Raw genomic sequence first — 25,921 nt, 5'->3', positions numbered from 1 at the left:
GATGCTTAGTATAATTTGGTGAAGATGACTGGCATGCTGTCCTTGGGACCATATATAGGGCTGTTTAGTTTCCAAGTAGTTGTCTACAACATGTGGGATATCATGTAGTCTTAAAGCTTAGGATCTGCAAGTACTTAACCAGAAAAATATCGATTAGGGTTTGCAACGAGACACAAACTTACAAGGTTGATGGTACATAGTAGATGCCCATATCGAATGCCCACCGACCTACTCCTTGGGTAGACGACCGTCCTTGAAATAAGCTAAGCAGGGATCATTCAAATAAGATGTAAGAAGTTAATCATAGATTTCTTAAGAAATCAAATATGGATTTTCTTTGATTTGACATCAATTTAAATCTATTCCTCGCGTACGTGGTTTTCTCTTCTTCTTCTTTTTTGAAAGGGGTGGTTTTCTCTTCTTTAAAAACTAAAACTTCGGAGATGGTCAAAGTCAAACCGATCAAAATCCTCGAGCCCAACGATTCCAATAATACAGGGATAAATATTATCTGAACAATAACTATGGTGATATGCACAAGTCATTGGTATGAAAGCCTATAATTAATTGCCTGCCGCCACAACTCACATCAATAAGCATTCGCAGTAGTGAGATCGAATTCTCTTTTACTAGTGAAAGTGTACCCAACCTTCAAACCCTAGCTGATAAATCCCCAAGGTTGCATCTAGTACAGTTGCACTCATGGTCATCATTAAGGATAAATTAAAAATTAACTATAAATATGTTTATCACAGTCTGAGTGCTTCCATAACTCGATCTTATTCCCTCCCATGCATAACTATATATAATTTGTTCACAATTATTAGCCACTTTGAATATTATAATAGATTTGATACCTGATTTTGTCAAGAAAAAAGAATTAGGAAGCAGCTAATCTGCTATGTTCCAGCATTACTATATTCTCTTACAAATCTTCTTCTTGATACTGTTGGTGGTTAGGCTGCTTCTGTGCTTTCGTTCCTGGACACTACTGTTCCGGTCATGCACAATAATGCTATTGTTTAACTATAGCTAAACTTCTTATACATATAAATCACATTTTTGAAATGACTGAGAAATATACGAGCTTCCTGTTTAATTACTCTACTAAATGACCCATATCAAATAGAGTGTCATTTCAAAGTCCAAATTAAAAAGGAATAATTGAGATGAAATGATCGCTTCAGTACTAAAAGGGACAGATACAGAGACTTTATAAATTAATGTTTTAGGTCTGTGCTCCACCTGATAATGTGAATGCCAATTATGCTGGGGTTAACTTTTGCGCCTAGCAACAGTGAGAGGAGCATATTAAAAGTTTAAAGTGACCTTGGGTGAGGTCACTTCTTAGCTCACCTATCTTGTAATGGGAAGAGATCGATATCAAATTTCAAGGAATCTTTGGCATCTTAATTACCTAGCCAGCGAGGCCCATGAAAAATCGATCATATCTTCTTCCTCTTCTTTAGAGTTGGAATTAGCTAGCTAGCTAGCTAGCTGTTCACCAAGTCTTTGATTTGTTTTGCAATGTTTCCTTTACACCAGGGAAATAAGCTGGTCTTCCAGATTTCATCATCTAATCCTCACCACCAGAATTCATCAGAAGATAGGATTCTCGGATATGCTTCGCCGGATGGATGCAGCAGTACTGTTCTCAGCAACAACAATAACATGGGGAAAAGCCGGCGGAGGAAATTAGTGGTTGCAGCTTTGGATCAGACAATTATTGAAAATTCAAAGGATAACAAGAAGAAGAAAATGATGATTCATAGGGAGAATGAAAGGCAAAGAAGGCAAGAAATGGCTACCTTATACTCCCGTCTTAGATCCCTACTCCCCCTTGAATTCATCAAGGTGAAGATCAAAAACCCTCACACTTGATTTCATTTCCTTTAGATTTCTACTAGCTTCAATTTTGTAAATTTCGGACCAAATATATAGGATTATATATCTATTAGGGATTTGACAGATTCTAACTTAGGGTTTTTGTAATATGGTGGGAAATTAATTAAGCAGGGAAAGCGTTCGACGTCTGATCACATGAACGAAGCTGTGAACTACATAAAACACCTCCAGAATAGAATCAAAACATTAGACGCAAAGAGAGATGAATTTAAGAAATTCCCTAAAATAAGCACTGATGTTGACCGTCGCTGCACTACTGGAAGCTCTTTGAATTCAGATAAGGTGAATTTGCCTAGCTGTTTTACAGTCCAGCCAAGTTCTGGTGGAGTGCAAATTTTGGTGAGTGGTGGCTTCAGAGAGGATGGGTTACCACTCATTTCAATCTCAAGCGTTTTGGAAATTCTGCTTGGACGAGGGCTTACTGTTGTTAGTTGTGTCTCCTCCCAAGTAAATGAAAGACTCCTTCACACTATCCAGATTGAGGTATATCAATTTTGGTTTAGGGTTTTGAATTGCTATATATTTTGGTTACAGTTTTGTGTCAGTTTTAAGTTGCTATTTGCGGTTCAGTACGTGTTAAACTATATAGGATTCTTACTCCATATATATCAGGTCGATGATGTGGAAAGTCTGGATCTTTCTGCGCTGGAACAGAAGCTAGCTAAAGCGCTTCCAACATCCAGAAGTACTATCTCCAAGTAACACTCAATCTAATTGTATTGATTCGTAGCGACTCATAGTTAAGTAACTAATTACAGGTTCCCTCCTAAGTACTAGTTTCTTTTTTAGTAGACCTCCCAGAAGGTAAAAGTGAACAAAAAGACTTGTGATTAATTGATTTCCTTTCCGAGTGTTCTGTAAGATAAGGGAAGATGAATATTGCCAAACCTCCTTGTAAAGCTTCTCTCTTTAAGCCAATAATTAGTTACTATGAAATGCATAATATTTTTTTTTGAATAAAAAAAATGCATAATATTTTTGAAACTCATAGATCATATCTAGCTAGCTTCATGCATGACTGTGATTTTCTCTGGCAATGTACGTGTTGGATATATAACATTTACAGATTCATACATGTGAGGAAGCAAATTATTCGTCAATGATTATGATCGTCTATTATTCAAAGGAGTATGGAGTAGTCCTGCATTTATTCATTAGTATTTCTGGCCACCTTGTATTATTTGGCTTGTTCCATCAAACATGCATATAGTGTATCTGGCCACCTAGCTGCTTCCTGGATTTGATTTATAGTTTAATTAGCTGCTTAATAATTAAGTTCTTGAATTTTATGAAGAGAGGCATTAATTTGTCTGAGTCATATATCGAAGAATTGTGTGGACATATCCTTTGCCGGAAGCATCAACTAGCTAGCTTCTTTGTAATTTCCATTGATTGAAGAATTATTCAGTACAGATTTGGCACGAGTTGTATTACACGCATCCAACATAATCAAGATGAGTTTTTCTTTAATAATGGGAGTTATTTATTAGGAAGCTGGCCTTCATCTCATGCAAGTATATATCAGCCACGTACTTTTGTATATACATCTAGGCTTCCTCACATCTTTATGCCCTTAATTTATTACTTGCCATCAATCATGATATGCAGCATAGAATTCCTTTGTCAAATTAATCCATGCCTTCTAGCCTTTAATATACAAAACAGAAGTAGACTTGGTAGGTAAAGAGTTATAGCAGGATACATTTTATTATTTTTTATTTTATTACTTTTTTCTGGTTTGACTTTACTATTTTTATTTTCATGATATTTCAGAATATGAAAAGTAAGTATGTAAAAATTTTAAGTATTTAAACTCTTGGACATATATACCAACTCTTCCAAGGGTGTCCACTAGTTGAACCCCATCCTGTAGACTCCCTGTTTTGCTCATCCCCTCCGGCAGTTGTTTGATCGGTATATATATAGAGGATCCTTCTATTAAGGGATCTTTTTTTTTTGTCATTTCAAGGGATCTATTGAGGGACCCATTGAGATGTTTAAGATGTGAATATGTGATAGAAAAGTAGGTCTAATAAGCGATCCCCTAAAATGGCCAAAAAAATAGATCCCTCACTAGAATGGCTCCACACACACACACACAGATCCTATCCAGAGCGGAGCTCAGCTTTGAAAGTGTGAAGTTCGAGTTTTGGATCACTTTTCTATCGCATATCAACATCTCGACCGTTCAGTTTTTAGGTACTATTGTATAGATCATCTCTGTAAATTTTCAGTCTAACTCGCTTAAACCAATGGACGGACTGAATCTGTCAACCTAAATCGTACTATGTTTAAAGCAGTCATCAATGTCTTAACGATCATCATTTTGGCTAAAAATTTGCAGAGATGATCTATACACTAGTACCTAAAAACTGAACGATCAAAATGTGGATATGCGACCAAAAAGTGATCAAAAACTCAAACTTCACAAGTTAATTTCAAATCGGAGCTCCGCTATGGATAATATCTATATATATATATGCACTACCAAAAATTGTAAATCCACAATTTTGTTTACCGTTTTCATATAAGCTTTTATTGTTTTGTTATTCTTTTAACTTTTTGTAACAAAATCTTATCTCGGATAAAATAGGAACATGATAGAAAAGTTTTAAAACACAGGCACACATTCCCAAATGATTATTAGTGGAGCACAAAACAAACTGTGCAACACTTGATTTGTGAACATTAGTTGTTGTAGTGTTCTCCTAGTTGGTAACGGTAACTGACTAGAAATTTTTTGGTTACAAATTGGACCTAATTGCCAGTGTGGAAAGATGAAAAATATGCATTTGCAGTTGTCGCTATACTCAATGTCTTCAGCTTTCAACCAACTGTATTGCATCTCGGAATACCAGAAATAGTTATCACACAATAAACTGAAAAATAGGTTCATTAGATAGGCAAAAACTGGAAATGCATATTTCTCCTAGTATCTTTCTCATGAAATTTCAGTGACAATTTGTTGGGCGGAGACCGAAAAGCCCGTAAACTTAATATCAATGGGCTTGAGGGGTGAGTCGAGGTTACAGTAACGTTTGCTACTCGAAATCTGTGGTAACATGCGCAATTGAGGCAATTGCCAGACTAGTTTGCCCCATGTTTGGGTGGTGGCTGGTAGGATGAGGCCTCATACTGAGCGTAAACCTGAACCCGGCAACGAGTACCTTGAGTTTGATAGCAATGTAGGGTGCAATCTATGATTGATGTTGTTTTGCAGAACCAAGTGTGTGCACTCTTTTCCCTTCATCTCGACAAAGTTTTGACGAGGCCACATTTTTTGTTATATCGTCTGTTGTAAGCTTGTCCTCTGTTTAATCAGATGTTGGCATTTCAATTATTTTGATCACAGATATTCAGAAGTAAGATTCTACTTCTTTTGGGTGGAATACATTCATTAGTCAAAATATACAGTTGCAGGAAATTAATGTGGGATGAGTGCAATACAGCTTCAATTTATTGGTTGGATTATGAAGCTCTGTCTCCTGACTCGGACAATACCAAAAATCTTTGATAGAGCTGCTTCCTGTTTCTTTCTCATCTATCCAGTAAGATACATCACTCCTAGCTATGAGTCAACAGCAAAGAATTTTTTTCACTACTGGATGTTCTTTTATGGGACTACTAAGTCAGAATTGGGGCAACTCTCAGAAATTTACAAATGAAAGCATAGAGCATTATCATTTGGTCCACGGTGCCACAAAATAATCAGCATTAAAAAAAGAAACTCGAGATCTATTCCTCAGATGCAGGACAGAATTTACTGATTTTGTGGAAGTAATGCCTAGATTTTTCTCCCAAAGCTATTAGATAAGAAAAGATACCACTCATCTATACTAATAAAGACCATGAAAAGTAATGTTCTGCAACAGCAAGCCTAATGTGTCTATGGTGAAAAGCTTATGATAACATGGGGAAAATAACATAATATGCCCTATATGAACTTGTGACATCAGCTGGCTGTAGGAATATGTCACAACTGGCAACTGATTCTGTAGCTACTATTTGTAGCCATCTCTACCTGGAATTCATTATTGGCAGACTTACAGAACCAGACCAGTAAGATACACTATAAGCAGATTCTCTTTGTTTATCTATAAATGCTTTAAGTTCCAGTTACTCTCTACTTTTGAAGAAATCATATATATTGCTCACTGGTTCCACTCCCAAGACACTACTACCAAGCTACTCAAGAACAATTCTTTCATTTTGGTAGATAAAAAAAGCACAAAATAGCACCACTAAATCCTCTCCACAAGTCATGTCATGCCCTTTTCTGCACAAATGATGGAACAACCAAAGAAAAAGACCTGTTTACCGGATCATCTCAAGCTTGTGCAAACTACATAATGGCACCAGCCACAGGAGAATCTATATGCACTTCGTCCCAAATTCAATATGTATAACCTTTACTAATGCATTATAGTCTACATTTACTTTCCCTTGTAAGGGTCAAAAATGTCTTAAATATGAAAAGCACACAGTCAATTAACCTCCACAAAACTCGAGATAGGAACTAAACAACTACCCTGGCCAAAAATTTCAAATGATGATTGCACCAAAAATTTCAAATGATGAAAAGCAAGTTGCTTTCTTTTTTGCCTTTCTTTTCCTTTAGGTGGAAGGGGTCAACTAAAAGAACTTGATTAAGCAAGTTTAATCAAGTTCTAGTTCAATATCTAGAACACTGATTCAAATGACTAAGCTAAAAAGTATGGACCAGATAAAAAAAAGCAAAGTTAACCTGCCTCAAAGTCAGTGCAATAAGAATAGGATCAGGTAACAGTGCTCACCTTTTTATCTCTAGTTATTGTTATATAGGAAGCTCAGATATATTCTGGATTTGTAGGCCCTATCAGTAAAAAAAGAGCAACTGAAATATGTTCAAATGATCAGTTCATTATATAAATTAGAAAATCTATTTCCTTTTCCTCCTTTGGATACACAAATCATCCACAAAGATGACGTAACAATGATCTACAGCAGTATACCACCTAATTTTGATGAAAAACTAAAAGCGTACATTAGAAACTCACCGGACCTTTCTATGGGACTTGTGTGAGAACCGTGACTGAGCTGACGTGGTTAACTCCGGTGGTAATTTGGGTGGTTCTAACTCACCAGTCAGCATCCCCACAACCTCTTTCATTGAAGGCCGGCGAGCAGGTATCTTTTGCAAACAAACTAATGCCACGGTGATGCAAAGGAGAGCTTGTTCTTGCTCCAGACCCTGAATGGACTTATCAACAAGATCAATAAGCTTCCCAGCACGAGCAAGATGGCGTGCCCAAGACAACAAATTCGCTCTCTGGAACTCTGACAGAGGCGAATTTGTTACCTGAAGTGGGCGCCTTCCGGCTATAACAACCAACAACAACACCCCAAAACTATAAACATCACATAATTCTGAAGGATCACCACCAAAACCATATTCGGGTGCAACATAACATACAGTTCCTCTCATACTTGGCGTACTACTCATGCCACAGCTTTTAGGAATTTCCCCACTAGCAGAATTATTACTAGCATTACGGCGAATTCCATCCAACCACCAATCAATACTACTCATACTCCCCCAACTCCTGCTCCTACTCTTCTTCTTCTTCCTGGTCTCAGCATACAATTCATCATCGTGTGGCCACCAGTCACTCTCATTCTCATCAAAGCTCATTCCTTTACTCTGCTTCTTATCCTTCTTCTTTTTCTTCTTTGTCAGCTCCTCACAGTACTCCTCCTTCCACCATTCCCTGGCAGGCCTCCTCTTCTCCTTGCTCGAAACTTTCCCACTCTCCTCCATCGACATCCACCAATCCAATCTCTTCCTATTCCTCTTCTTCTTATTCTTCTTCTTCTTCTTCTCCGACCTCCCCACCATTTCACTACTTGAAGCAGCCGTGGGCCTCTCATTCCCAATCTCATTCCCAATCCACTCCATCACATAGTCCTTCACACCACTCCCATTCTCCTGTCTCATCCACCAATCCTTATTCACACTCGGCTTCTCTCCCCCCTCCTTATCCACATTCTCCTCCGGTGGTGAGGCCGTCACCGGAGTCTCCGGCGAAACAGGCAGCTTGATCACTAAACTCTCCGGCGACTGATCAACTCCCAAATTCAAATCCTCAAAGCCTGCAGTGGCAACACTAACACTCTCGGTTTCCTCAACCACAGAGCCACAGTCTTCGAGCTCCTCCTTCTTCACCTCCACACCATCACTCTTCTTCACATCCTCCCCAATCACAACCTGAATTTCCGACTTTAGCCTCGCCAGCCCGAAATCGGCAATCTTCACATTGAAGCCGCCGTCCAGCAGCACATTACTCGGCTTGACGTCACCGTGCACAACCGGCGGGTCCAATCCATGAAGGTAGCAAAGACCTTTAGCTACATCCACCATAATCGAAAACCTCTTCTTCCACTCCATCAGCTCCGGGCACTTCCGGTGCAGCATCGCGTCCTGCAGGTTCCCGTTGCTCATGAACTCGTAAACCAGCAGCATACGGCGCCGTTTCCGATCGGAGGAGAATCCCAGGACCGAGATGACGTGCCGGGAGTCCAGCATGGAGGCGAAGAAGAGCTCGTTCTGGAACTCGCGCTCGCCCTGGAGGGACCCGGAGTCCATCAGCTTGACGGCGACGTCCTGCCGGGTGTGGGGGAGCGTTCCGAAGAATACGGAGCCGGAGCCGCCCTGGCCGAGGCGGCGCGTGGGGGAGAAGGAGTCTGTGGCGCGTCGGAGGAGGGAGTAGGAGAAGCGGTGGGGGGGCTTGGAGTCGGCTTCGGGGGCGGTGCGCTTGCGGGTGATTTTGCGGAAGCAGACGAGGAGGAAGAGGAGGAGGGAGAACGCGGAGGTGGTGGCGGCGCCGGCCAGTGGGACGAGGGGGTTGGTGCGGTGGGGCTGCGGTGGCTGGGGAGACGAGGGTGACGGGGATTCGGTGATTGGGCGCATCGTGAGGTCAGGAAACTACATAAAAGGTTGAGTCTTTGGGAATTGGGTGTGACTGATATAAAGGTTGAGACTTTAGTAATGGTGGGTTGGTTTTAAAAGGTTGAGTCTTTGTTAATGTTAATGGTGGGTTTTTTCAGAGGAAGAAGAAGAAGAAGAAGGTGAGTTGTTCAGCTGGTTCGTTTTGTGCCGTGAAGGACTGAATGAATTAGCGTGCTTCTGGTAAGTTTTTATTTTTGGGGATTTATTGGTTTTCTTTTACGTTTTTTCTTTTTCACTTTCCAGTTTGTATGTGGCAATTTGGCGCCTGTCTAGTATAGCTTTTTTGCTTCGGATTAAAACAAAATTACTGTAATTTCGCTTTTCTTTTTTCTTTGGTAAAATAGTTGCTCTAAGTTTTTAAATTTGTGGGTTAATGTAATAAGCATGAAAAAAAAAATTCCTTTCCTTTTTATTTGTTTGGTGGTCTAGAAAAGTAAAAATAAAGAAGTGGAATAAAAAAAGAGAAAAAAGAATGGAAGGAAATAAGACCTATATAATTATGTCATTATAATAGGAGGAGTGCCAAACAAACACTGGACCTGGAGGTCCATTGGTTTCATTGGGTTAGGTTTTGACTAATTTATTCTGATACTTAATTTGCCAATTCCCTATAAGATAGTAACTCCTTACTTACTCAACATTTTCAATTCAATTATCTTAATACTTTCTTAAAAAAAGATGAATGTGACCTTTTCTATTTTTACACTAAATTCAAGGAACGTTCAAAACAAGCACCAAACTTATGATTCGCCAAGCCAAGAAACCCTAATCAAAGTCATTTTCTAATTTTAATTAAACTACAAAATTTCTCTTTCATTTCCTTCATCGATAATAACTTAATTATCCGTCTCTTTCAACAATAATGACTTTATTAATTTTTTTTTTCCGTATGAAAAAGGATATGTTATTTGACTTATTGAGGAGGATAGGTTCATTTGAATAAGGTGCATGGTCTTGACTCAATCTTGCTAAGCCCCTTCTGCCGCCGCATTAGTTTCTAATTCACACTGACCTTTTATTTTCCAGTCAACATTTGGAAAACAAGCCCAAAGTAACGTAGACGATCGATTACTCACATTACGTGACCTGAATCTCCCGCACGTGCAGCCATTTTTTCCATTAAACCATGATTTAGAATTGGATTAATTGTCATTTAATGATAATTAAAAAAACACAGAGTGTCTGCATCAAAACTGGGTGAGAAACTGAGAATAAACCAAGTCAAACATCTTGTTCAACTAACTAATCAGATTCCACGTGTGGAAAACACAGTTTCCACTTCTATTATTAGATTCGATTTTACAGGTTGATTACTTTCCCACAAAATACAAATCAGTAAGTAAGAACACAGATTATATAATCCAGAGGAATTAGATATTTAATGGAGGAAGATGGGGAATATATAGTTCTAAAACAGCCTGACCAATAAAATCTATGTGTAAGAATCTTAGAAAAACATTATACAACGTGGTTTTCGACCACAACCTACTGTCATTGCCCAAAAACCAAACAAAGAGTTTCACATGTGCCACGAAGTTTCCATGTGGCTAGCTGGGGCATACTCCTCATCCAGTTTTGTCATGGAGATTCATGGATCATGAACCATTTCTATTGCTTTTGCAGCAAGAAAAGGACGGTACTTTCTGTGTCGAAAACCTCTCTCAATGATCGGTTTTGAAGGCACTTAAAGTCAAACAAATGAATTTTGGAAGATAATCTATAGGACCAAATCTTTACTGTAGAGATATCATCCTTGTCTCAAGAGAGCATATACATTTACTAAACTACAAGGTGGAAAGAAGGCAAGTTACAGAACTGAAACTACCAGAACCATTCAAACCTGGCATCGACAGCTTTAACGTTAGTTTGTACAAGGGGAATTCTTCCGAAGAGGGAGATGAGATCATTGAGGCACTTGTTGCCACTCTTGCTGTGCCTTTTCAGACCGCTAATTCCTGAAGATCCAAGCTCGTACATCTTCCCTGCATAGTTTGTGTCCCCACCAACATAAACATCAAATTTGCTAGAGGGACAAAATTAGACATGAACTTAGCACCAAAAGCTCAAGATTACTATGGCACAGTTCAGTTGGGCCAAGAACAGATTCCAGTCTTATTGTGTAAAACACTATATATTTGCTGATTATTACTTCCTCTTTGCAAAATCGTATGTGAACATACAACTAAAACTAGCCTCAGTATCATTTACTTTATGCGAACTACAACTAATACTCAGAACTTCAGTTTCCAAGTATTGCTTGCTCAACATAGGTACATAAAGTGAGGGAAAATGTAAAGAGAAGCAATTACTGCTAAACAACCGTACAACATACACATTAAAGGTCCAGACCATGCCTCTGATATTCATATAATTGTAATACACTTCAAATCATCTACTTAAGTTTGCAGTAACAGATGCTCCCTTATCCAATGCAGTTAATTCGATGACAATTTGAGTAACAACTTAGGAATCGATAGTCATATGATTAAATATGCCTTTTGTCTATTATTCCTGATCTCTAAGCAACTTCCAAAAATAGATATCCTTAAATAAATTGATGCTCAAGTAGAGTATATATTACCATATCATACCTCAAGAGTATATACAATTGATGCTCGTTTAAGTTTTAACATTTGACTTGCTATCTCTCTGTTTTATCTGTCAAGGTGGACACGAACAATGCAATGTTCTGCAATATTTTGACTTGATATTTGGTGTTATTCCATTGAAAACATCATTTCGTTGAGTAAGACAAACTTCGTTTCTGTTCTGATTTCTTTACAATTACAGGTAAAGGTAAGTTTTACAAATGAGTGAAGAAGTTTTCAAACAAGTAAAATGTTTCACACAGTGATGGCTTCACTCAATTTGGGGTGTCCGAATATGCATTGGACAAGCTATTGTATAGGTTTATTCATTAGAGTGGTTCACAAGTCATAAGTTATTATTTCATTTTCAATATCTCCAAAAAGAAAAAATCTAATTGTTTCAGTTTATATAGAGAGAGCAATAGCCTTATTTCTGCCAAAAGACAATCTAACTATAGTCATTTGGACATCAACACAAAGCCTGAGTCTTACATCCAAATTAATTTGCAGATATATAAATGTCAAGAAAAGGAAATGCGAAACCTACCTTTCACCCAAATCGGAGGTGCACCGGTGGCATTAGCAACAAGCAATGACATAGCAATATCTTCACAGTTTCTGCATAAACACATCAATTCAAAGTATAAAACCAGTGGCAGCACATAAGCAAATGAGAGCTAATAGCCATATGTCACATATGTTTTTATATCTACCTTTCCCTGGTGACATAATCACGAATGGATGCGGTCATATCGTAAGTATACAAATCCAAGTATTTCCTATGAAAGAATGCAGCTTTCGGAAGCAGCATGCTGTATGTCCCCATCCACCAAACTGACCACCATCCCTCATACTCATAATTCGCCACGCCACTCTTCTGTATCAATTTCCATCCAAACAAACACATCAATCAAAAAAAAAAAAATCGAAAACACACAATCCATCACCATTTCCCTATCAAAACATTTCAAACTACACTAACCTCCTCATCAATCCAATGCATTCTCGGAGTGAACCCAACCATACCATTCGGCGCAGACTGCCAAACTCCGAAAGCAAAATCCAATGTGTCACACGAGACAATCACATCATCATCAACCGAAAACACAGCATCAGTTTTCATCCCCTCAATCGGCTTAAACCTATTGTTCAAATCCTCATCCTGCCTCATCCCAAACCTAAAGTCAAGTTTTTGAGCCGCTCTTGATTTTGAAAACACCATCTTTTCAAGACGAGCCTTCATTGTTTCTGAGTGTGGATCACTATCAGACCACACCACATGAATAGCAGCAACCCCATCACACGTGGCATAGTGAGCAACCGATTGTTTCAAAGCAGAGCTTTGCTTCCATGTGTTTATCAGAACAGTGAATCCACCACCCCTGAAGATTTTTGATTTATCAAAACCGAAATTGTAGTATAAATAAAATGAGGTTTGAGTTTTGATTTGTACCTTGGAAATGAGGAGTTGGGTTGGGGAGGGAGCCAGCCCATGAGAGAGCTGAGCCTGGAGGAGAGGAAAACGACGAAGCAGAGAAGGAAAACAGAGGCGACGAGTCTGAGCTTGCGCGGGCAAAAGAGGTGGCGGAGACGCCGAAATGGCGGGAAGCGTGGGCTGAAGAGGGGTCTGGAGGCGGCTTTGGCTTTGGCTGGGGAGTAGAATCCGCCATTCATGTCGGAGGAGGATATGGCTGCGGCCATAGCGGCGGTGGGGGCGGAGTCGCGGATGGAGATGGTTGTGGACATTGGGAAGCGTTAAGGTTTGGGAGATCGGACGGTGGTGGTGTTTGGGTTGGAGGTTGACATTGTGAAGATGTGAGGGTGGTGAAGAGTGAGAGGGGAGTTGAGTACTTCGCCACTGCGTACCGGAGGTGGCAGTTGGGAATGGGAGGGAGAGTACGTGTCCCAAAAGGCGGTTGTATTTGGGGAAAGCTGGGTAGGGGTTGAGAGTTGGGCCGGATCTGATAGTTGAGAAGTAATTGAGTAAGGCCCGGTCCAACAAAGGACAAACAAGATATGTTTTCAAGTCGGAAGCCTTATTAGGGACTTGGGTTGTTTGTGCGCGGTTATCGGGGGGACTGAGAATGATTGAAAGAGCAGAATCAGCAGATTATCAATCGGGTTCTATTACTCGTCAAAACAAACAAAATTAGAGGGTAGACTGAGTTTGCAGGCCTACAACTCTCCGATGCCTAAATCAGATATATATGAGAATATTGATAGAGTAAGGGTATGAATTGAAAGAGTAGTTGCTTGCTTGGTATAAATGAGAGTGAATGCATGTAGTGTGGGTTAGGGAATTGTCTCTTTTCCATTTTTAATGTGGGACTAAATATGGCTTACTAAAATTGGTAATGTGAGGTTAGAACCTCCACTTGACCAAACCACAGGGGTGGTTTAACCACAGGGGTGGTTTCGGTCAGCGTATGTGTCGGGGCCTGGGCCCACATTGTAGAGTTGGATCCCAAGTGTCTCATAGTGGGCCATACTCTACTCTTGTTAGGTGTCTAGTCGGTACTTGCACCGTTTACACTTGAAAAACAAACTTCTCACCTAAGAGAGCTCTTGACTAAGGACTTGGTGAACTTGTTCATACCAGTTATGTGCTGAGTAAAAACACCACAAATACTCGGCCATCAGACCAGGCGGGAGCAGAGTAGGGCCCACTGACAGACACTTGTGACCCAACTCTACAAGGTGGGCCCAAGACTCGACACATACATTTACTGGTACTACCCCTAGGGCCCGGTCTAGTGGAGGTTCTGATCTCACATTACCAATTTTAGTATGCCACATTATGAAAATGTTCATCTAGTCAGTTGTTGACCAAGAAAATAATGTTCAATCGTTGTTGGATAACAGAGAAAATTATCATTAAGTTGAGGTGTTTTATTTTCCACCCTTAGATGTAAATCTAAAGGTTATTGAGTATACATTTTTTGGTCAGATGCTGGCCAGGTGAACATCACTGTGCCACATTTAGTCTCATATTAGAAATGGAAAGGAGACAAGTCCTAACCCACTCTATATAAGTATATATATATATATACATGCATTCACTCTCATTTATGATAAGCAACTACTCCTTCTGTACCCTAACCCTGTCAATATTCCCATAGATTTCTATCTTTGGCATCAGAGAGTCGTAGGCCAACAACCTCGATCTACCTTTTGACTATGTTGGTTTTGTCTACTCTCTCAGTAATTCTCAGTCTCCCCGGGATCCATGCAAAAACTGGGATCTAACCTATTCAATCGAATCCAAACCTTAACGACCCAAAAATATGTAATTTTTGTGGTTCATTGAAGCGAACCTCAGACGCTATTTCATTAGGGTTTTAATCGGGATTAAAATGCCCCTTTAAAATGCCCCTTTAATAGTTGGTTTAATGTGAGTTCCTAGCATTAATTGCTTTTCTGTGGGCCTGCGATCGCCCATTCTTGTTCGATAATAGGACCTGCAATCGGGACAAATCATCTGCCTAGGTTCGTGATGAATACCTGCGTTAAGCTATTGACTGATAGAACTGAAATATTTGCAAACAACCTAGTCTTTCTTTATAGGGAACCAAAATGCAATTATTAGATCTACCGAATCAGGTGCTGCACTCCTGTCTACATCTATGATCTCCTCAATTATGACACTTGGAGAAGTTGAAGGAAGACAAGCAATTTAGGACTACTTAAGTCTGTGACTCTAGCTAGAAAGTAGAAGTTTAAATTGAATTAGCCTTATCAAGCAATCCAGACCACTGTTCATCTTGGCAAGTCCAGGAGACAAGATCATTGAGGTGCACGTAGAGAGCCAGCCCGAATCCAGTTGTGTACCTTGGAATCTTGGATGGCTTTGTTATTACATATGGTCCTCCCCCAAAGACGGAAATGCTAGAAGCCTAGGACCCTTTTGGGAAAGGCTTTTCTGGCGCTAACAACAGAGATAATGATGGTTCCATTTTAGAATCTCGCTAATTCATAAACCCACCTCTGCAAATCTCACATCTCCAAGAGTCCTCTTCTGCAAACCATATAATTCGAATGAGACCATGAGAGAGCTATAAGATTCCATTGTTTGTTCACTCATCCACCCAATAAGCGGTTCTTGCCTTTTCTCTACTCAAACCTTCTCAAACTCTATATCAATCAGACAATCACAGTTTCTTCTCATGCCACTACTTGGTATGCTCTGCTCTCTCTCTCTCTCTCTCTCTCTCTCTCTCTCTCTCTCATTTGTTAATGCATGCAATGGCAATTGTGTGCATGAAATCCCCAAATCACCACAAAGAAGATGACCAAATAAAGCCACTAGTCTTCTGCACCTCTTTTCTCCGGTACGCGACAAAAAGCCATTCCTAACGCAGCAGAACTCGAAGTCCCACTCATCGACTCGGGCGACTTCCTCTCCGGCAATGAGAACCGCCAAACTCGTCGGCGAGGCCTGCCAAAAGCAAGCCTTCTTTCCCTGTGGGACTTGGAGTTCTGGTGTGTTAGGACATGGCTTTTCGTCGTCGGCCCAATTTATGTTCTGAATTCTGATGTGTGCTCCTTTCGTCGACGTCAAACATAGGTAATCCTGTACGTTTATTTTTTTTTTTCACTTTCCAGTTTGTATATGGAAATTTGGCAGTACAGCAAAAAGAAAATTACTAGGTTTTGCTTCTTTTTTGGTAAAGAAGTTGCTCCAACATTCTTAGATTTAGGACCAAAGTCATTGATTAATGCAGATTGTGGTGTACTGATTAGGCATAGGAAAAGCCATTGTTTAATTAATGTTCCGACATTACTAAAATCTTAGAGGACGATTGGTCCGGGTTGAGAGTTGGGCCGGGTCTGTAGTTGAGAAGTAATCGACATCCATTGAGTAAAGTCCGGTCCAACAAGAACAAATAAGACAATTTGGCATTTTACAAACATTACTCACCTGCAAATTGCAATGCAAGAAATTGCCAACACAGGCTCATTTTCCTAACCAGAAATAGTCTCTGCAGAAAAGGAACCAAAGGGAGCTAAACCGTGTGCAGCTCCATTGCCCTCTTGATCCGAGAAGGAAGTATTGGCGTCCATGCGAGACACTACATTCATCATAGAGCACCATCACACTCATAATCAGTATTAGCCTAGTGATGTCGCCTTGCAAGTAGCACGCCAGCCCTCAAAGCCAACAATTCCACTCCCACAAGCGCCAACAGTCACAATTCAACTTTGTACTCGCAGATGGAGGACTGCCGGTTACTAAGTTGACTTGGTTGCCTCTTTGGATACACAGTCTGAACCCGCAAAAGTCATCAATATAAGTACGATCCCTCTGAACATTTAACCTTGAATCACCACTGCCACCTCTCCAAACAATTGCATTCCTTGCATTCCAAATACCACACAGCAACACCAGACATGCATCAACTAGTTAAACAAGGAAATTGCTATAAGCATTCCCAAATAACACAACATTTCAAGCATTTTATCTACCGCTGTGTACCTTGACCAAACAACTGCAATTTCAGCTTTGCCTTCTCTCTTGGATCTGTTCAAATCAACTACTATGACACTCATATTGTCACAAACTTCCACGGACCCAAAGCAAGTCCTTTGCGAAGAGAACAATCAATCTGGTTTCATTGATGTAATAGGATGACAAATACAGTGGATGCTTGGAGCCATAGGGAAAATCCTTATGTCCAAGACATGTGTTAGCTACCCTGCAAGCCATTCATCTGATAAAGCATTTCCAAAATTCAACCATTGGTTAGAATCAAGTATTACATCTTCATCTTTCTGTGTTGGAAATATATTGTTGTAACGTAATCACTGGTTTCAAAACGGGGTCAATGGTCACCTGTTAATTTAAGCAATCAATGAACAAAAAAAATAGCTGCAATTGGCTCCTCAAGGCAGCTGGAGGAGCACCAACATGGGTGTTCAGTGAGACGATTCGGTGCATAAGTTGTTTGCAAAGTGTGAAGACCTGCATATGAATCACAAGATCCCTTCAGTCTTCTTAAATAAAAAAAATTCTCATTTCCTAAATTACAGAATCCATTTCCTAAGCTTGACGTAGGCTTAAGACTATATTAATCATTCAAAAAAAAAAAAAAAAGCTGAGAATAATACTGGGAAAACAAAGTAATGGCACAATAAGAAAAGGAAAAGAGAACATAAAGTATACCTATCTGTATGGCTAATTAATGTAACGATTCCCGGACAATCCCGTGAATCCGGCGACCCAGTCTCCCTTTTCCTCGAACATATAGTCCATGCAGCCAACTCAAGAAACAGTATAAGGCCCCCAATATCCCTCCTACCGTGGAGCAATCATCCCTTTGCACTACCCCCTCCATCTCCACTCTCTCTTCTTTTCCATCAACCTCTTCCCCCGACTCTGATGAATTTTCAGAGAGACTGATGAACTCGTCTGATGAAATCTCACTTTCTATTTCTTTGTTTCTCATAAAGAATGTGAGTTCTTCTAAACCACTGATTGTCAATGATTGTGTATTCCTCAAGCTGTAAGGAAAGTCGGAAAGTTTTGAGCACCCAGACAGATTGAGAAATGTAAGGTGTGCCAAACTACAGATGCTGTCTGGAAGAGAGACAAGGCTCGTGCAGTTTCTCATACTTAATACATTAAGCCCCTGTAGCCGTTCAATTGATGAGGGCAGTTTTTTAATTGCAGTCTCATCTAAACCAAGCTCTGATAGCTCCATCATAACTTCTGAAATCTCCGGAAACTTCTCAAGATTTGTGCAGCCAGAAAGATTAAGGGTCTTAAGAGATTTCATATGGATGTTGGTTGGAAGAATCTCAAGTTGTCTGCAACCTTTTAGACTTAAGAAAATGAGGTTTTTACGATTCCAAATGGATGGATGCACCTCGAATAAACTTGTACAACCATCAAGAATTAGCTTCTCAAGATTTGTAGCCGTTGTTAAGTCGGGGATTTCCTTAAGATACTGAGAGTGACTTAAATTGATGAATGTCAAGTACTTCAGAAGCTGCATGTCAAAACAACCAGGAAAATACAAGCATTAAATAATAGACAAGGCATCTAAACCGTAATTTCCATTTAAAAGAAATACCAGTAAGTAATGATTGTACCTTGGTTCCTTCCCAAAGTAGTTCAAGGCGACTAAAACGCATGTCAAGGTCGACAAGATTCTTTGGGTGAAAATTGGATGGCAAAGACTTTACGGGGTATCTATGCCAGATGAGACACCTCAACTCATGAGAAATAAACTCAAAGTCTCCAATCACATGTTGTTTACAGTTAATGGAGCCGTTATCATAAAGTCGGAGCAGTCTTAATTTCTTCATTGTAACAAAAGCCTCTGCAATGAAGTATACCTCTTTTGAGTTCGACAGATCAAGGGTTACAACTTCAACTGCTTTAGTAACCTGGATAACCAATAGAGAAAATTCTGTCAGTGCAAATATGCAGATCCATATAGAAGATCATAAGTTAACACATATCTCCTACAAATTAATTTTTTGTCAAAGTTGACTTTCAATGGAAATTTTGGTTAATAACGAAACTTTGAACAAAAGAATTACAATATTACATGTTGAAGCTTTATAAAGATATTACAAAGAAAAAGGAATTCGTCATAGATATCAATATCTCACCTGATCTGGAGTTGACAAACACCTAATTCCCTGGTAACCCTCTAATCTACTGCGGTTTCCAGGTTCATGTTCATCTTCGTGGCGAACACAATCCCGAACAATCCCCTGTAGTAAATCATGCAGTTTGATAGTCCCGTCCCTTTCTGATATAGATACGAGAGATCTATCAATTAGACCTCTTAATGCACTATAGGGAAAGAGGCCACAATTGTGCAGAATTTTTGTTGCATACTCTTTTTTCATTCCTTCAAAGAACCATGCAACATCTATTAATATGTTCCTCTCCGAGTAATGTAGGCCATAAAAGTGTGTTGTTAGCACCCAATACACCGTGTGCTTATCCGTCAAGGCATCTTCCCACTCATGTATACTTTTGTTGAAAAGAAAAGCTCCCCAGACTTTAAGATCTAAAGGCACTTGAGCATGTTGAGCGGCACGCTGTGACAGATCATCATACCCTCTCGAGGGTTCAATTGTTCTGAAGGCAAAATGTCTGAAGATTTCAACAGCTTCAGCATTTGATAGCTGGGGACGATATATTTTAAATCCACTCATTAGTTCTTCCTTTCTAGTTGTTACAATGATCCTACTCCCACCACCAAATGAATATGGCTTTTCAAGCAAGGTTTCAATCTGGGTTATATCGTCTATATCATCAAGAACAACTAGAACTTTTTTCGTACCTAGCCTTTCGATAAGCATATTGGAGCCTCTGTTCAAAATGCTTAAACTCTGCACCTTTACCTTTAAGATTCTGGTCAGAAGTTCTTCCTGCATTTGTTCTGCACTATGCTTTGTGAAACCTTCCTTGACATTCTCAAGAAAACAGTGGTGTTCAAATTGAGGAGCAATTTTATCATATACAGCTGTAGCAATGGTTGTCTTGCCGATACCCCCAATTCCACATATTCCAACAATACGAACATCATCCACCTGATCAAGACATAATAGCGATTGCATTTTATTTATATGGCGATCCATGCCAACTAAGCAATTGGCTGATGATGATGGTGACTTCTTTGGTTGCAAGAGAGAGAATGGTTGCTCTATACCGCTTCCCTGTACTTCAAGATCCACCAAGGATTCTAATTTCCCCAAGTTCTTGGGCAAGTTATGGAGATTCAAGCACCCTGAGAGAGTGAGACCTGTAAGGTATGACAAATTACAGATATTTTCAGGAAGAAAGATGAGGCTTCTGCAGTTTCTCATGTTCAATAACATAATCCTCTTAAGCCGTTCAATTGATGGGGAAAGGTCTTTGACAGATGTTCCATCCAAATGAAGCTCTCTTAATTCTTCCATAGCTTCTAAAATTTCCGGAAACACTTCAAACTTTGAACAACCAGAGAGAGCAACAAATCTGAGGGACTTGAGTTGACAAATGCTGCTCGGCAGACTCCTAAGTTCTCCACAATCTTCTAGCCTCAATGTAACAAGTTTTTGTAGTCCTTCCAAATCTTCTTCATTTTGTGGAAACACCTTAAACTTTGAACAACCAGAGACAGTAATCATACTGAGGCTCTCAAGTTCAAAAATGCTGCTTGGAAGACTCTTGAGTTCTCCACAATCTTTAAGGCTCAAAGATTCCAGCTGGCAAAGGTTTTTAATTGACAGCGGCAGTTCTTCAATTGCAACATCATCTAAATGAAGCTCAGAGAGCCTCCACATTTTTTCTGAAATCTCCGGAAACTTCTGAAGGTTCGAACATCCAGAAAGAATAAGTGTGTCAAGAGATTTCATATGAATGCTACTAGGAAGACTCTTTAGCTGTTTGCAATCTCTTAGACTCAAGACAACAAGTTCTTTAAGAGCTGAAATTGATGGCAGAAACTCTTCGATAGACGTTCCATCCATGTGAAGCTCTATTAATCCTTTCATATCTTCTACCCCCACAATTTTTGGAAACACCTTAAACTTAGAACACCCAGAGAGAGTAACATATCTAAGGGACTTGAGTTGACAAATGCTGCTTGGGAGACTCTCAAGTTCTCTGCAATCTTTTAGGCTCAAAGTGACAAGCCCCCTAAGATTTTTTATTGATGAGGGCAGTTCTTTAATTGCAGTCTTATCTAAAGAAAGCCGTGGTAGCTCGGCCATAACTTCTGAAATCTCAGGAAATTTGTCGACATTTGAGCAGCCAGAAAGCTCAAGGGTCTTAAGAGATTCCATACAGAAGCTGCTTGGAAGAATCTTAAGCTCTTTGCACCCTTTTAGACTCAAGAAAGCGAGGTTCTTAAGATCAGAGATGGATGGGTGAACCTCCAATAAACTTGTACAACCTTCAAGGTTTACTTTCTCAAGATTTGTGGCCTCAGTTAAGTCGGGCGTCTCCTTGAGGTATAGAGATAGACTCAAATCAATGTATTTCAACTTCTTCAGAAGCTGCATGTGTGTACCAGTAAAACATGCATTAAATAGCATACAAGCCATTAAAAACTTAACTGCCTTCTAAAATAAAGAATGTAAATGAGCATTGTACCTTGGTTCCTTTCCAAAGTTGTCTGATGCGGCTAGAACGCATGTCAAGGTCAACTAAATGCTTTGGGTTGAAATTGGATGGCAAAGATTTCAGGGGGCATCCATGCCAGATGAGACACCTCAACTCGTGAGAAAGGAACTTTAACTCTCCACTCACTTGTTGTTTACAGTCATCAATTAGATGGTATAATTCCCCCCGTGAACCATAATAATCATCAACAAAGTCTATGGATCGGTTATATCGGATTCTAAGCAGTCTTAGTTTCGTCATGCGAACAAAAGCTTTAGCATTTATGCGTATGCCTTTTGAGTGGTACAAGTCGAGGTCTATACTTTCAACTGCTTTCGTATCCTGGATAACAAAGTAAAAAGTTCATCAGTGCAAATATCCAAAACGTTATTTACAGTTATAAACTAATACATGTTTATGAATTTGAGTTTGGTCAAAGTTGAAGCATTCTAGTATTTCACATGCTAGGCTTTGCTGCTGTATTCAGCAGCTTCCCGTTCAGATATTTCACAAGAAAAAAAAAGTCATCAAGAATAAATAGATTTATAGTCATATCTCACCATGTTTTGAGTTAACACCTCCTCAATTTCATCAGAACTCGTCAACCTACTGAGGCTTGATTCTCGACGGACAATTCCCAAGGCCATGTCCAATAGTAAATCATGCATTGTCAACACAACATAGTATCCAGTGCTTGTCACAAGAGCTCTATCAACGAGAACTGGTAATACACTTATGGGAAAGAAGCCACAAGCCTCCAGAATTTCTGTTGCATAGTCCTTTTTCATTTCTTTAAAGAAACATGCAATATCTAGAAGTACTGTTTTCTGTAGATGATCTAGTCCTTCGTAGGTTGTCCTTAGTACACCCTCAATTCCCAGGTGCTGGCATTTCTTTATTTTTTCAAACTCAACTTCCCACTCACGTACACTTTTCTTATAGAGAGAGGCTCCCAAGACTTTAAGTGCTAAAGGCAGACCTTGAGCATATTTTATGGCACTCTGTGAGAGATGATCGTACTCTGTTGAGGGTTCGATTGTTCTGAAGGCATACTTCTTAAAGAGTTCAAGAGCTTGATCTTCATCTAAATATCCCGGTTCGTATACATCAAATTCTCTAAGTAGGCCCTTATCTCTGGTCGTTATGATGATTCTACTTCCACGACCAAATGAACATTGTTTTCCAAGTAGGGCATCAATTTGATCAGAACTGTCCACATCATCGAGAACAACAAAAAGTTTTATCCCACTAAGCCTTTCCATAATCATTTTGGAACTTAAGTGCTGCCCATTTTCCCTTGAGATTCTATATAGAAGTTCTTCCTGCATTCCTGCTTCACCTTTTCTCTTGAAATCTTCCTTGACATTATAAAGAAAGCAATGGTGATCAAAGTTTCCACACATTTCCTCATAAACAGCTCTAGCGATGGTTGTCTTCCCTATACCACCCATACCCCATATTCCAACAATGCAGATATCCCCCGACCCATAAGCACTTAACAGAGACTTCATGTTGCTTATGTGGGAATCCATTCCAACCAAGTCATCATTGGATTTACTTTCCCTGATGTTGCTCAACTGTTTTAAAACATTTTTAACAACATCATCAATAAGCTTGACATCATCCCTGAAAAAATTGAAAAACTGTATTGTGTCATACAGTTGCTTTTAGTATTGATAAGTAGTTAGTCAAATAGTCAGAACCCTCTATCACAGGATATATAGACCATATAGGATTTAAACCAAAAGGATCAAAATCCTAATCAGCCAGATAGTTTGTTAGATGGAACAAGCTACTTGGAGATGCATGCTTTATGATGTAATTCCCCAGTTAAGACTAAATTAATGAGACACTAACCACTGACCTAAAACTACAACAATTCAGGGATTCACATAACATCCTTAAAACTCTGCACTCTCGAGATTCCTGCTGAAAATATTCACCAGGGCCATCCTAAAGCAAAGGGAGGCCTAAGGAAAACTGGAAAAGTTTAATAAATAAATAAATAACCTTCCTAATTTAGAACTAAGATAAAAAAATAAAAAATAAAAAACTGTGCAGCTATGCTCTATGCCAGCAAAATCAAAAATTGGTCAGATGCCTCATATTTTGGGTCTGACAAGAAAGTTCTGTATTTATTATATGATGTATACTCATGTTTTTAGCTGCCTACTAGACTAGGGATGATAGTGTAGTTGACTATATTTGGTGTTTTTGCTTATCCTAGTCCCAATGTTATCAGTTGTTGTAAATAATAGCTGGAACAGTATGAAGAAACATTACTCGTATTTGCGGGAATCCCAGCCATTAATATAGCCGGCTCTAATTAGAGCAGACTTCCACCGCTTCCGTTCTTCGGGGGTCCCCCTGGACTTGTGCTCATGTTGTTCAAACGCTTTGCTGAAACTTCCCCTCACATAACGAACATCAGCCGGATCTACTTGGTAGAAAATGGGAACCACTATATGATTCTTTGTTTCCATGCATTCCACGATTTTTTCGAGTTCCAGTAAGCACCATTTGGAATAGGCAAAGTTCTCAGATAAAACTACCACCGAAAGCTTTGACGCGTCAATAGCTTTCAGTAGCACCCCGAGAACGTCCCCTTTTCCAAGCTGTTCAGTATCTATGAAGGTAGCGAGTGCTTTCCTTTGTAGAGCATTGTAAAGATGGCCAACAAAGATCTTGCGAGTGTCAAACCCTCTAAAACTCAAGAAGACATCATAACTGCCACGAATGCGAGAAGAAGAAGAAGAAGAATCATCAGCAGCAGCAGCTGCCATTTATTGATAAGCACAAGATCAAATCTGGTCAAAGAGCGATGAGTGGCCTAACGCCGGATTTGAAACACTCGATTTTCTGACTGGAACTGAGGGCCTAATATGAGAAGCTGTGCTTCTTTGACCAAAGAAAAGAAGAAGATGCTCTGCTTACTGTGGCGCCAGTAACCTAATGACAATCAACATGATGCATTCATTTCCTTATTTTCTCTATTAACAATACACAACTTGCTTATTTTGTTTTGGTCGACCCCAACAAACTTGGCCACTTAACAAAAAGTGAATTAGAGACATAGACATACCTTTCCCTGTAGAGACCACAATCTACAATCCTTCATGCTTAGAATTCGCAAAGCCACTATTCTGTTCTTGCATCAGAAACAAAAATTGAATTAAAACGAACTCGATCAGCATAAACTCACTAAAAACTGAGCAACCAAAAAAAAAAAAATTATGAAGCAAATGGCTTTGAGTTGGAGGACCAATACCCGTATATAGCGTAGGCTGCAGATTGCCAAATCGTGAAAGCAAAATCCAATGTGGTACAGTGAACTACTAGTACTACTACTACTACTAAATGTATGGATTGGAGTTTGTGTAGGCGTATGTATATGGTGAAGTGATGGGCTTGGATTGCAAGTGGAAGTGGTGGGCTTTATTAAGATTTGATTAATACACTAATAACATCCTGAGCTTTCAGAAAGATTCAATCTTTTTGTTTTTGTTCTGTATGACTTCACATAAAATACAAAGTTTAAACCAAGAACAGAAGCCAGAATGGCAATGAGTCCGGAATCCTAGGAGCTCAATTTATGAAGCTATTACAGTACATGTCATGCAACCTGTAGACTTGTCCAGAGTAACTGTTTTTCTTCTCCCAAAAGTAACATTCATGACATAAAATGCTTGCAGATTCACATGTCAATGTTTGTCATTGCAGACTACAGTGCACAACGACATATATCAGCATCAAGACTTCTCTGAACCAACTCCAGGCAGCAGAGTAGCATTGCAGCTGTGCGGTTGTTTTTAGAAGAGATACTGGTTTGGATGACAGATACATGTTCTAGCCACCCAAATGTCATTGTTAGCTAGCATCAATTACTCATCTTGATATGATTCTCCCTTCCTGTGATGGAAGGATGAGGTTCGAATGCTATCACTGGTCGTAAGATGTGATCACCTAGTAATTAAAACTAGCATCAAAGAAATTAAAGATGACAGAGCTAGCTAGCAAGGCAACTCACCTTTGATAACATTGTACGATTGATACTTTGCCAGACACCCTTTTCGTTTCCTCCTTTCCTCTTTATCTTAACTGTGTAGAGAGACATTTCATCAGAGAGGAGATGATAGTTATTGAGGTGAGTGCGAATAAGAGGAGTTTGTTGGCTTGTTCTGTCTAATGCCATTAACAACAGAATTTTAGAATAAAATACATTTTCCATCTCAAAATTTGTTGCTAACTTCATATGATCGATCTCCTCGCTTTTAATTAGTTCAAGCGCTCAGATTTACAGTACCGATTTACAGTACCGAGGCATAATCATGTTATCTACAT

The 25,921-nt window shown here is 39.5% G+C and overlaps 4 protein-coding genes across 13 annotated transcripts; 1 reads left to right on the top strand and 3 right to left on the bottom strand.

Annotated features, from left to right (window-relative positions):
* Positions 1–1,337: 1,337 nt before the first annotated feature.
* Positions 1,338–3,424, top strand: LOC112175530 (transcription factor bHLH120). The gene is made up of 3 exons (XM_024313218.2): positions 1,338–1,854; positions 2,017–2,388; positions 2,518–3,424. Exons 1-3 carry the CDS (start codon positions 1,528–1,530, stop codon positions 2,605–2,607), a joined length of 789 nt encoding a protein of 262 aa, XP_024168986.1. The 5' UTR covers positions 1,338–1,527; the 3' UTR covers positions 2,608–3,424.
* Positions 3,425–6,784: 3,360 nt separating this feature from the next.
* On the bottom strand, positions 6,785–9,132 carry LOC112167909 (receptor-like serine/threonine-protein kinase At4g25390). The gene has a single exon (XM_024305044.2). It carries the CDS (start codon positions 8,849–8,851, stop codon positions 6,938–6,940), a length of 1,914 nt encoding a protein of 637 aa, XP_024160812.1. The 5' UTR covers positions 8,852–9,132; the 3' UTR covers positions 6,785–6,937.
* A 1,065-nt stretch (positions 9,133–10,197) lies between these two features.
* On the bottom strand, positions 10,198–13,469 carry LOC112167995 (glycosylinositol phosphorylceramide mannosyl transferase 1). Its single transcript, XM_024305136.2, has 5 exons — positions 12,932–13,469; positions 12,461–12,860; positions 12,192–12,355; positions 12,026–12,096; positions 10,198–10,872 (listed from the first exon to the last, which is right to left on the bottom strand). Exons 1-5 carry the CDS (start codon positions 13,222–13,224, stop codon positions 10,712–10,714), a joined length of 1,089 nt encoding a protein of 362 aa, XP_024160904.1. The 5' UTR covers positions 13,225–13,469; the 3' UTR covers positions 10,198–10,711.
* A 2,839-nt stretch (positions 13,470–16,308) lies between these two features.
* On the bottom strand, positions 16,309–25,866 carry LOC112167399 (disease resistance protein RPV1). Of its 10 annotated transcripts, none has more exons than XR_005804076.1 (12): positions 25,608–25,678; positions 24,849–25,543; positions 24,663–24,723; positions 23,864–24,529; positions 22,141–23,206; positions 21,572–21,922; positions 19,093–21,474; positions 18,568–18,864; positions 17,639–18,464; positions 17,309–17,437; positions 16,952–17,186; positions 16,309–16,875 (listed from the first exon to the last, which is right to left on the bottom strand). XR_005804076.1 is itself a non-coding variant. In XM_040512074.1 (10 exons), exons 4-9 carry the CDS (start codon positions 24,361–24,363, stop codon positions 17,655–17,657), a joined length of 5,406 nt encoding a protein of 1,801 aa, XP_040368008.1. In that variant the 5' UTR covers positions 24,364–24,529; positions 24,663–24,723; positions 24,849–25,543; positions 25,608–25,678; the 3' UTR covers positions 16,309–17,437; positions 17,639–17,654. The 10 variants fall into 10 exon arrangements, 1 of the variants encoding a protein (XP_040368008.1); XR_005804077.1 differs by having other exon boundaries at positions 16,309–16,832; XR_005804078.1 differs by having other exon boundaries at positions 16,309–17,186; positions 25,608–25,866.
* Between the last annotated feature and the right edge of the window lie 55 nt (positions 25,867–25,921).

Source organism: Rosa chinensis, chromosome 1 (assembly GCF_002994745.2).
Source record: "Rosa chinensis cultivar Old Blush chromosome 1, RchiOBHm-V2, whole genome shotgun sequence".
NCBI classification, from domain to species: Eukaryota; Viridiplantae; Streptophyta; class Magnoliopsida; order Rosales; family Rosaceae; genus Rosa; species Rosa chinensis.
Note: the sequence above shows the minus strand (reverse complement) of the source record. Positions and strands in the feature narration are given on the sequence as shown.

Bases quoted from the DNA above. Each gene is read 5' to 3' on its own strand.
- LOC112167399 (XM_040512074.1), bottom strand. From the start codon at position 24,363: ATGGCAGCTGCTGCTGCTGATGATTCTTCTTCTTCTTCTTCTCGCATT. The intron at 21,923-22,140 runs GTGAGATATGAC...TTTGTTATCCAG, and splicing joins AGGTGTTAACTCAAAACATG to GATACGAAAGCAGTTGAAAG. The intron at 18,865-19,092 runs GTGAGATATTGA...TTGGTTATCCAG, and splicing joins GTTTGTCAACTCCAGATCAG to GTTACTAAAGCAGTTGAAGT.
- LOC112175530 (XM_024313218.2), top strand. From the start codon at position 1,528: ATGTTTCCTTTACACCAGGGAAATAAGCTGGTCTTCCAGATTTCATCA. The intron at 1,855-2,016 runs GTGAAGATCAAA...TTAATTAAGCAG, and splicing joins TCCCCCTTGAATTCATCAAG to GGAAAGCGTTCGACGTCTGA. The intron at 2,389-2,517 runs GTATATCAATTT...CATATATATCAG, and splicing joins TTCACACTATCCAGATTGAG to GTCGATGATGTGGAAAGTCT.
- LOC112167909 (XM_024305044.2), bottom strand. From the start codon at position 8,851: ATGCGCCCAATCACCGAATCCCCGTCACCCTCGTCTCCCCAGCCACCG.
- LOC112167995 (XM_024305136.2), bottom strand. From the start codon at position 13,224: ATGTCCACAACCATCTCCATCCGCGACTCCGCCCCCACCGCCGCTATG. The intron at 12,356-12,460 runs GTTAGTGTAGTT...AAATTGATACAG, and splicing joins TGCATTGGATTGATGAGGAG to AAGAGTGGCGTGGCGAATTA. The intron at 12,097-12,191 runs GTAGATATAAAA...GTGTTTATGCAG, and splicing joins GATTATGTCACCAGGGAAAG to AAACTGTGAAGATATTGCTA.